Source organism: Vulpes vulpes, chromosome 2 (assembly GCF_048418805.1).
Source record: "Vulpes vulpes isolate BD-2025 chromosome 2, VulVul3, whole genome shotgun sequence".
Lineage (NCBI taxonomy): Eukaryota > Metazoa > Chordata > Mammalia > Carnivora > Canidae > Vulpes > Vulpes vulpes.
The window spans coordinates 134214011-134225751 of NC_132781.1; the positions used below are offsets into that span (position 1 = coordinate 134214011).

Consider the following 11741-nt stretch of genomic DNA (forward strand, 5'->3'; position numbering starts at 1 on the left):
AGAGAATGGGAGACAGCAAACAGGAACCAGGGAATGAGGCAAAGGGTAGAAAACGGTATAGCCAGAAATGAGCCAGGGCACAGATGGATCAAAGGACAGTTAGGGAAATGCTTCTGCAGACACAGCCTGTCCACTGCAGTGTTCTTCCGACGTGTGCTTCAGCACACTTGGCAGGCCCAGAAGTGTCCTCAAAGGAAGGAGTTGCATGGGAAGGAGTGGCCACTGCAGACACGGCTGGTGGGGCCAGCAACGCAGTGGCTGTGTAGTGTCTTGGTATGACATGGTGCAGATCAGGTTTAGACCAGAGCCATGGTTGGCTAAAAAGAGGTCTTGTCAATGGGCAAAAAGTTCCAGAAGAATCCATAGATAGGCCATCTGGCCAATAGGTACGTGTCCCATGTACACAGAAGGCAGTAACAGCTCTGCAGAGTGAAAGTTAGAGACCCATTTCAGGGCTAATTGTCAATGAGTTTTGTTTTTTTTTTTCCTATGGAAGGCTGAAATGCCTGTTACTTTTTACCTTAGTTTACACTATTTTCTAGTCAGTCTTGTTCTAAGGTAATGCTCTCACCCTAAAAACATCTGAAATTTCTCTCCCAGTCTTAGTGGCACCGTCAGATTCCTGGGCCACTTAGATTATGCTAACAGCCTAACAAATAGCCCAACAAATAGCCTATCGTAATAGACTTCACTCTCTCTTCATTACAATGCATCCTACCTACTACAACCAAATTAATTTTCTTAAAGTATCACTTGCCTCTTATCAATTCACTTAATCAAGAAACAGCAGTAATTCTCTTTTGCCCACAGTCTATCCCAACACACCATCAGGATCAAACTCCTCTGCTTTGCTCTACAAGTTCTTAGGACTGTGAAACATGCCATGCTTAGCCACCATTGACTCCCTCTCTGCCCATAACCTGCATCATTGCTTCCTGAGAACACCAGAGTAGAGCCCCCAAGTCCACTCCTTCCATAGTCTACAAAGTCAGTGGGAGACCTCAAAGTTATCCCTTCATATCTACTAAAATCATTCAAGTTATTGTCATTCAAAGGAAATTATTTTCTCTGCTTCTCACTTACTGTCTTCTTTCCTTTCATGGACCAAAGGACCTAAGCCATTTATCCTGCCTCCATGACCTGCACCATATCACTTTCAAGCTAGCCTGTCTTCCTTCTCTTCAATTCAGGTCAGGCTTTTCACACACTCCACCCTTGTGCCTTTGCTCCTGCTATTAGCCAACTCATGGAGAGCCCTCCCCACTCCTTCATCTAACGAGATCCTACACATACCTCCAGCAGGCTGCATCTCTACCACGTAGCCTGTTGTGGTAACTTCACCCTATGGAGGTTGATCCCTTCACTAAATTCCTGCAGGTATTCATATACAGCAGAAAATAACTCTAATATAGATTTTACTGCTCTTCATATTTCATGTGTGCCTACATTCATCTCCTCAATTTAAGTACCTAAGAAGGAAAACTTGTATCTTTGATTTTGTTGTATTCTCCATACTCAACATGGTGGCTTGTTCCCAGGGGATAACTACTATGATACCATAATTTGACGCATCATAGACTTGAGCACAATTACCTTTGTGTATTAGTCAGAACTCTTTTGGCTTCATGTTGTGGCAACCCCGATCAAACCAACTTACTTTAAAAGGAATTTGGGGGGATCCCTGGGTGGCACAGCGGTTTAGCGCCTGCCTTTGGCCCAGGGCGCGATCCTGGAGACCCGGGATTGAGTCCCACGTCGGGTTCCCGGTGCATGGAGCCTGCTACTCCCTCTGCTTCTCCCTCTACCTATGTCTCTGCCTCTCTCTCTCTCTCTCTCTCTCTCTCTCTCTGTGAGACTATCATAAAAAAAAAATTAAAAGGAATTTGGTTCACCTAACTGAAATTATAGGTGTAAATTAATTTAAGGCCAATCTAAATCCACATGCTCAAGGAATATTAAAAATGGATCTTTCTACAATGACATCAAAAAGAATAAAATACCTAGGAATAAATTTAAACAAGGAGGTGAAAGACCTATACACTGAAAACTTTGAGAAATTAATTTTAAAAACTGAAGACACAAATGGAAAGACATTGTGCTCATAGATTAGAAGAATTAATACTGTTACAATGTCTATACTCCCCCAAAGCAATCTACAGAATAAATGCAATCTCCATAAAAATTCCAATGGCATTTCCCACAGAAATAGAGCAAACAAAGAGACCCCCAAAAGCCCAAACAATCTTGGGAAAGATGAACAGGGTGGGAAGCATCACACACTCTGGTTTCAAACTATATATATCAAGTCCCACATCGGGCTCCCTGCGTGGAGACTGCTTCCCCCTCTGCCTGTGTCTCTGCCTCTCTCTCTGGGAAAAAAATAAACTTTAATGTAAGAATTAAAATCATCAAACGCCTTTTAGAAAACATAGGCAACAAGCTCCTTGATATTGGTCTTTGCAAGGAAATTTTGGCTCTGACACCAAAAGTGAAAACAAACAAGTAGGACTACATCAAACTAAAAAGCTCCAGCAAAAAATTTTTAAAAATAAAAAAATTAAAATTAAAATTAAAAAGCTCCAGCATAGCAAAGGAGACCATCAACAAAATGAAAAGACAACCTACAGGAGAAAATATTTGCAAATCATCTATATGATAAGAGGTTATTTTATATATATATATATATATATATATATATATATATATATATTTGCAAATCACCTATGTGATAAGAGGTTATTATATATAATATATAATATATAATATATAATATATAATATATAATATAATACTATATATATAATATCCTACAGCTCAATAGCAAAAAATAAATAAATTATATTAAAAAATGGGCAGAGGGGGATGCCTGAGTGGCTCAGTGGTTGAGCGCCTGCCTTCGGCTCAGGGTGTGACCCCAGGGGTACTGGGCTCCCCGTAGGGAGCCTGCTTCTCCCTCTATCTATGTCTCTGCCTCTGTGTGTCTCTCATGAATAAATAAATAAAATCTTTTAAAAATAATAATAAAAAATTAAAAATGGGCAGAGGATCTAAATCAACATATTTCCAAAGAAGACAGATGGCCAATAGATACATGAAAAGCTGCTCAACATCGCTAATCATCAGGGAAAATGCAAATCAAAACCACAAACATATGTCTTCTCACACCTGTTAAAGTGGGTACTTTTCAAAAGACAAGAAATAACAAGTGTTGGTGAGGATGTGGAGAAAAGTAAACCTTCAAGTGCTAATGAGTAGGAATGTAAATTGGTGCAGCCACTGTGGAAAACAGTGGGGAGACTCCTTAAAAAATTAAAAATAAAACCACTATATAATCCAACAATTACCTTCCAGAGAATTTCACTTTCTTAAGAAAATGAAAACACTAACTCAAAAACATATGTACTGGGACACCTGGCTGGCTCAGCCAGTATAGCATGTGACTGTTAACCTCAGGGTTTTGAGTTCAAGCTCCACACTGGGTATAGGGCCTACTTTTAAAAAAAGATAATTTAAATTTAAAAAATTAAATTAAAAGGATATATGCACCCATTTATTCACTATGGCATTCTTTACAATATCAAAATATACAAACAACCTAAGTATCCATCAGTAGAAGAATGAATAAAGAAAATGTGTACACACAGACACACACACACACACAGAATGGAATATTATTCAACCATTAAAAAAGGAAATTGTGCTATTTGCCACAGTGTGGATGGGCCAAAAGGGCATTATGCTAAATAAAATAAGTCAGAAGCAGAAAGACAAATCTTGCATTGAGCTCACGTACATGTGGAATCCAAAAAGAGATAAAGAAAAAAAAACTGAGCTCAAAGATACAGAGAACAGATTGGTGGTTGCCAGAGGTATGGGGCAGGAGTGGGCAAAATGGGCAATAGGAGTCAAAAGCTGCAAAATTCCAGTTATAAAATAAATACGTTATGGTGACATTATGTCTAGCATGGCATATATAGTTACTACCGAATTGCATGGGCACCTGGGTGGCTCAGTCAGTTCAGCATCTGCCTTTGGCTCGGGTTATGATCCCGGGGGTGTCCTGGGATCGAGCCCCACCACTGGGCTCCTCACTCAGCCAGGAGCCTGCTTCTCCCCCTCCCTCTGCCTGCTGCTCCCCTTGCCTGTGCTCTCTCTCTCTTTCTGTCAAATAAAGAAATACAATCTTATTTAAAATAATCGTATTGCATGTGTGAAACTTGATGAAAGTCAATCTCAGAAGTTCAATAATTCTCAGAAGAAAAATAATTCTGCAACTACATATGCTGACAATATTAACTCTGCTTACTGTGGTGATCGCTTTGCAATACAGTTGACCCTTGAACCATTTGGAGAAAAGGGGCGCCTACCCCCATGCAGTCAAATGGCCATATGTAACTCCTGACCACCCCAAAATAGCTACTAATAGCCTCATGGTGACCAAAAACAAAATAATGACTATATTTTTAAAAGTTGTACTATTTACTGTATTCTTATCAAGTAAGCTAGGGAAAAGAAAATATTAAGTCAGAAGAGAAAATACATTTACAGTACTACACGGCATTTATCAAAAAAAAAAATGAATGTTTAAGTGGACCTTTGCAGTTCAGACTTGTGTCAATTGTTTTTTTTAATATTTATTTATTTATTCATGAAAGGCACAGAGACACAGGTGGAGGGAAAAGCAGGCTCCCCACAAGAAGCCCAATGTGGGACTCGATCCCAGGACCTTGGGATCACCACCTGAGCCAAAAGCAGATGCTCAACCACTGAGTCACCAGGTGCTCCATCGTGTCAATTGTTTATACAAATATGGAATAAGTTGTATACCTGAAACTAATACAAAGTTGCATGTCAATTATCCCTCAAAAAAATTTTTTTTAAAAAGGCTTTCTCTCCATTTTGGTTTCTTCTGAGTTGGTTCTCGGGCAGTCTGTTGACCATGAGTATAAAAGAAAAAAAAGACTGCCCCCAGAAACTCCAGGCTTAATATATTATACTGAGTGAAGTAACTCAATCAGAGATGGAGAAACATTGTATGGTTTCACTCATACGGGGAATATAAAAAAAAATAGTGAAAGGGATTATAGGGGAAAGGAGTGAAAATGAGTGGGAAAAATCAGAGAGGGAGACAAAACATGAGAGTCTCCTAACTCTGGGAAATGAACAAGGGGTAGTAGAAGGGGAGGTGGGCGGGGGGGTGGGGGGACTGGGTGACGGGCACTGGGGGGCACTTGACAGGATGAGCACTGGGTGTTATACTAAATGTTGGCAAAATGAACTTCAATAAAAATATATTTTAAAAAAAATTTTTAATTAAAAAAAAGAAACTCCAGGCTTTCAGCTTATCACCCTAGACACCCAACAGAAAGAGACAGTACCAGGTGGAGACATAGGAAATCACCATTGCTAGAAGTCAAAATGGTTGACTAATGGCAACTGGCCATTTCATAAGTTTCAACCTAATAGTTCCAGAGTCTCCGAGGCCTAAAGTTCATTGGCTCAGCTTCAGTGTCATGCCCACTATTAATCCCTCTATTAATCCAATCACTGCGACCACTAGAACAGACCATGCTTTCTGACCACGTCTGAGAGACACATGCCCACACATGGGCCAGGTCACAAGAAATGACGTTAAGATTGATTCCTCAAAGAAAATTTTGGGTGCTGTTATCAGTAAAAGGGGAATAAAACCAGAGGAGGCGAACCATCAGATGCCTCCTAGGCAAAGAACAGACGAAAAATGTGTCAATTTTCCGGGAAGGTAACCGAGACTCACTTCAGGGAGCCTCACCTGCACAGGCTTTTCCAAAACCATATACCTAATATTTTATTTACATTTTCCGATTTTTAATTTTTTTTTTCTTACAAGTGAGTTTTATTGGCACCCTGACCCAAGCACAGATCCCACCTAAAGATTTCTCATCCGGGGGATCCCTGGGTGGCTCAGCAGTTTAGCACCTGCCTTCAGCCCAGGGCCTGATCCTGGAGTCCCAGGATCGAGTCCCACATCAGGCTCCTTGCATGGAGCCTGCTTCTCCCTCTGCCTGTGCCTCTGGCTCTCTCTCTCTCTCTCTCTCTCTCACTCTCTCTCTCTCATGAATAAATAAATAAAATCTTAAAAAAAAAAGAGAGAGATTTCTCATCGGCATGATGGCAAGGGTAATGAGCGCAGCATGCGCTTTATTTCACACACAAAACAAGGGGGCAGGATTCTTCTTTCAACGGAGGCCTCCAAATTATGTAAGCTTTAGAACCAACAAAACATGGAAGTGCAACTGGTAAAAATACTCAAACATATTTTTGAAACTAGTAAGTATGCATGCCCAGCATATTGCACTTCCTTTTGCTTTTAGTGGAAATAAACCATTTTGTAGGTAGTTGATTCACTAGATCCTTCTCGATTACTCAGGCTCCTTTGACGCTCACAGGAAATAAACATGACCATTCCCTTCAGATCTCCCCAACTTCTCAAAACTCAGCATCCTCATGAATAGGTCTTTGCCTGTGTCACAGACCAACACAAATAAGGTCCTTTTTCATTCTTGTTCCACCACGAACTTCACTCTCATGGGGAACCTGCCTCCCAGTATCTCCGGTTCCTGCGAGAGGCCTACCTGGGTTGTGAGATGGCATCTCTGGGTCTCCCCATGGTTCCTTCTAGCACCAACTTGAAGAAACTTAACAGACACTCATTATTCACTCTAACATTTATTTTTAAAAATTACAAATCAAAATGAATTCTCTAAGAGTACCAAAGAGAGAATGGGAGACGTTGGGTGGATCTCACATTGGCAAGAATCTAGCGTAGGAGACGGGTCAATGCAAATAAACCTACAGAGGACCCATTAGTAGGGTTGTGCCAAAACTGGGTCCGGACAACCAGAAAATGTGCCCTTGTTGTTGGGATTTCCAACTGCACTTTACCCTTCTATTTGGCAGTCAGACAGCCCCAGGAATGTAAATTCATGCTGTTCTGAGTGTGGGGGAAGGTGAGGGAGCTCAGCCTGCCTGCTGCTACTCTGATTACAGCATTTGTCCCCGGGAGAGACAGCTCTGGCACCAATGCTCCTCTTCTCCCCTCTCGGGAAAAATGGCTTGGGCTGTGTACAGGGAAGGCCCAGGGGCACCCACAAATGACAATGTCCACTTCATCCCCTAGCAGGTGGCCAAGTCTGCAGTCCCTCCGATGGGGTATGGAGTTTGAATCCATTTGTCCCCCTCTCCCCACCTCCTCCAAGAAATATGGCTAGAAACTGGGCAGCACAGTTAGGTTGCCTTTTTTCTTCTCGTTTGTTGAAATTGTCTCTAGGCAGAAGAAGGGGGGAGTAGAGACCAGATGGTTGTAGTTGGAGTAGAAGCCTACTACTGAGGGGCACTGAGACACTCAAATCTGGTGGCTGGTGGCAGCCACTAGGGCCCTGCAGGGAAAGGGATGAAATAACAGAATCGGTGGCAAAGATTTCCCAAGGACTGATTGCCAGCGTCCTGTTTCCTTTATCCTCCTCCGACCACACACATGTAAAACGAAGCCTCCTTTAATTCTCCAAAGCCCTACCAACCTTGGGTTAAAGCAGACTTTAACTCTTGTGGGTGCTGGGTTAGTTACCCAGGGCGGCACCTGAGTGGCTCAGTGGTTAAGCGTCTGCCTTTGGCTTAGGTCATGACCCTGGGGTCCTGGGATCGAGTCCCACATCAGGCTCCCTGCAGGGAGCCTGCTGCTCCCTCTGCCTGTGTCTCTGCCTCTCTCTCTTTCTCTGGGTCTCTCATGAATAAATAAATCAAAATCTTTAAAAGAAATAAAAAAGGGGGAGGTTTATATCACAAGACTTAACAGCTTACAAACAAGCATTGCCCATTCTTCCAGAAGGCCCCCTTAGCCTGTCTGCATCTTCTCTGCAGCGATCTTCCTCAGTTGGGGAGACTCTGCCAACACGAGGTCTCCCCACCCCGATCTCTAAGTCATCCAAACACCTGGGGTGAGGGTAGCACCCCAAGGTCAATGTGGACACTAATGCCTCCTGCTTCCCACTCCTCGGGGAAACTGATTCTCAATCTTTTGTAAAAATACTACACAAATACCACCGAACATCCATCCAGATGTCCACCTGTTAGGGTTTTCTACTTCACCACTATTTCCTCAACTCTCCGGCACCAACAGGTGGTCTACAGTTTATATCCATTTTGCAACTAACTACCTGGAGTCAGCATTGCTCCCCCCCACCCCGCCCCGGGTTAAGGACTCTGTCCCACAACACTGTCCACACTTCAGAGACCAGTCACAAGTACCTCAGATTGCCCCCACTCTTGTCACATCTGACATCCATTCAGGGGTTCCCACAAACCCCCCTTCACTTGCACAATTGGCCAGGGTGACTCAAAGAACTTGGGTAGAGCCTTCGTTACCAGTTGACTGTAAAGAATGCGATGAAGGAAGAGATGCCCAGGGCAAGGTATTGGGGGGGGGGGGGGGGCATGCGGAGCTTCTGTGCCCTCCCTGCGCTTGCCACCTCCTCAGCCCCTCCACACCTTCAACAACCTGCATCCCACTGTGTAGCGGTTCCTGTGGAGGTTTCATGATGTAGTCACGATTGATAAAGTCACTGGCTGCTCACAATTACATCAATCTCCTCTGCAGGGAAGTCAGAGGTGGGGCTGACAGCTTCAAACCTCTAGCCAGGGGATCCCTGGGTGGCGCAGCAGTTAAGCGCCTGCCTGTGGCCCAGGGCGCAATCCTGGAGACCCAGGATCAAATCCCACGTCGGGCTCCCTGCATGGAGCTTGCTTCTCCCTCTGCCTATGTCTCTGCCTCCCTCTCTCTCTCTCTCTCTCTCTGTGACTATCGTTAAAAAAAAAAAAAAAAATTTAAACCTCTAGCCAGCTCTTAGTCTTTCTGGTGACCAAAGACTCCAATCACCTTTATCACTCAGGAGATGCCAAGGGTATTAGGAGCTCTGCGACGGGAACTGGGGGCAAAGACCAAATATCTTTCTTATACCACTCCGTTGTGTTTACCAGCCTTGTAAAAAAAAAAAAAAAGCATATATATATATATATATGTATATATATATATATATATGTGTGTGTGTGTGTGTGTGTGTGTGTGTGTGTGTATACACACACACACATATATTGGAGACACCCCCGCCCCCTTATGGGTTTCAGCCTTCCTATTTCTGGCTCTCCCTGTCTGTGCACTCTCCATGTCCCCTTAAGACACTGACCAGGAACCTCTGATTTGTTCTTCCTGAGGCCTTGCCACCCATCATCCGTTCCTCGGTGGTAGACCTCTTTATCCGTCGCCTCCAAGTAAATTATTCATGGGAACAAGTATTCTCCCATCACGGGGGCAGAGGGCCAACTCTCCTTCCCCTAAGGACCTTAGGGTGTCAGTGGTAAAAGTGGACTTCAATGGCCCGAGCTCGCTGCCATCGCCCTTCACTCAGGCATCCCCTCCACTCCCCTGCCCCCCCCCCCCCCCCCCCCCCCCCCCCCCCCCCCCCGGCCTCTGGCTCACTGAGCGCCCAGAAAGAACTGTTCATTCTGAATGCCCGAGGGAGGCCTGCTGGCTCTCATGGGAAACCCTCAGCGCGCGGGTCTGGACACCCTGGAACGCAAGGCCAGCAACTTTACTGGTTAAAATGGGACCAGGGCTAGTTTGAAGCCCTCTGTGCGCTCTGCCCTACTGGCTCCCAGTCCCCCTCCCCGCATGTGCCCCACAAAATAAAACAAAAAAGCAGAACTACAGCAACAACCCACTGAGGGTAACAAAGCTTTCCTTTTAGGTCATCAAGAGGTCTTCCTTTGGAGTCAAAAACCTCGCTGCCCCCTCCCTTTGGGCCTTGCTTATCCTCGGCCCCCAGAGGCTTTCTGACGGGCCCGGGCCTGAGACGCACACAGGTTGATCCGTGTTTAGGTCCCAGCATGTGGCAATGTGCTCCACTCTGATGACACTTTTCGTTTCTAAGAATAGAGCCGATGAAGTAATATTGCAACTGACGTTCCCGGGGATTTGATTGGATAAGTGCATAAACTGTGGAGGGAGCGGGAGGGGGGGTTCTCCGGCCGGATCACATTAGTATTCCCGTCCTATCAATGTGCGGGGCAGCGCACAACGTCAGGCGGCCCGACTCCCTGCGTCCGCCAGTCCCGCCACGGATTCATTTGGGATCCTGGAGCAGACGAGCCCGTAGAGACGGGGGATCAAGGCAGCCTATTAGAGCCGGGTGCCTGCTTCGGGTGGGTGGGGGGGGACCGCCAGCCCTTCCAGGCCTGGCGACGCGGGGAGGGAGGGGAAAGACGACGGAGCGGCGCTGCGCTGCTGCGGGAGGACACCGGAGCCAGAGCGACACTCGTCCCCCCACCCCACACCCCACCCCCACCTTGCAGCGCAGGCTTTGAAAGCTGCTCGCCCATCTGAATGGAAACTCAGAACCGCCTGGCGGCGCGTTCCTCCTCGCCCAGCCTCGCGGTCCATGCCGAGGGGGAGGTAGTGCGAGCCCGCGCCGGCGCCCAGCTCCCGGGACAGGCCGGGCGATGCTGCTGAGCAGAACTTGACCGAGCCCGTCCGCCGCCGCTGGTGGAGGCGATGCTGCACGGCGCCGCCGCCGCTCCCCCGGCTCTCCCGCAGGCTCAAGGTTACCCGCCCGCGCAGCCCGCCCCGAGCCTGTGAGCGCCGCGCCTCGCCTCCCGGCTCCGGCTGCTCCGGCTGCTCCGGCTGCTCGGCGGCTGCTCGGTGGCTGCTCGGCGGCTGCTCGGTGGTTGCTTGGCGGCTGCTCGGAGGCTGCTCGGCGGCTGCTCGGCGGCGGCGCGCAGGGCAACGACCGGGCCGCCCGCGCCGGGGCGCACTGCACCAGCGGCTTCGGCTTGGTGGATGTGTATGCATGAGTTCTGCACCGAATGGGCGCAAAAAGCGCCCCGGCCGGTCCACCCGCTCCTCGATCTTCCAGATCAGCAAGCCACCGCTGCAGAGCGGAGATTGGGAGCGCAGGGGCAGCGGCTCCGAGAGCGCCCACAAAACCCAGCGAGCCCTGGACGACTGCAAGATGGTAGGTGAAAACTGCGTGTTTTTTTTTTTTTGTTTTTTTGTTTTTTTTGTTTTTTTTTTTTTTTTGGAGAGGAAGGTGGGGGAAATCTTGTCTGTGAGTCGTTTGCTTGACTGCCAGCCACTCCCCCACCCTCGGCTCCTCCATGCCGATCACGTGCACAGGCACTATTTTTAAATCTGCAGTCCCCAGATGCGGGGTGACAACCCCGGTCGCGATGGCCCCGCAAAGAAGTGCCACGGCCAGGGTCTTGGGGTCAGCGGCTGTAAGTCATGCCTCTACCCCCTCGGAGGTGGGGGGGTGGGGGTCGGGGGATGCGAAAGACACGGTGAAGTGGCTTGCTCCACCAGGGAGGGAAGGGATGGGAAGGTGGAGGTGCTGATTTTGGGGAGACGGCAGCAAATAAACCCAAACAGAGCACACGGGGCGCTGCAGAGGGGACGAAGGTTGCAGCGCAGAGGCTGTGGCCGGGCTTCCCGGCAGGCTCCAGAGCGGGAGTCTGGGCTTCAGTGGCCTGGCTGGAGGTGCCCAGTTTCCCTGTGACAACCTGTCTTGGGCCTCTATCCCCTCGCAACTTCAGATCCCTCTCTTAACTGTGGTGCCAGGGAGCCTTCTGCGTGAGAGTTTCCATCCTCGAGCTCTAGGGACCTGGGAGTGGCATATGCTCTCGCTGTCTCGGGGAAACTGAGTCTAAGGGAC

At 47.2% G+C, this 11741-nt stretch overlaps 1 protein-coding gene across 3 annotated transcripts in view; it reads left to right on the top strand.

The window, feature by feature from the left end:
- Positions 1–10069: 10069 nt before the first annotated feature.
- Positions 10070–11741, top strand: part of RGS7BP (regulator of G protein signaling 7 binding protein) — a 102798-nt gene continuing 101126 nt past the window's right edge. The window contains exon 1 of one of the 3 annotated variants that reach the window (XM_026019304.2): positions 10070–11045. In XM_026019304.2, the coding sequence (XP_025875089.1) occupies positions 10881–11045 (165 nt within the window). In that variant the 5' untranslated portion in view covers positions 10070–10880. Of the gene's footprint in view, positions 11046–11118; positions 11308–11741 lie in introns of those variants that run through there. The other 2 variants (XM_026019322.2, XM_026019314.2) reach the window with 2 other exon arrangements.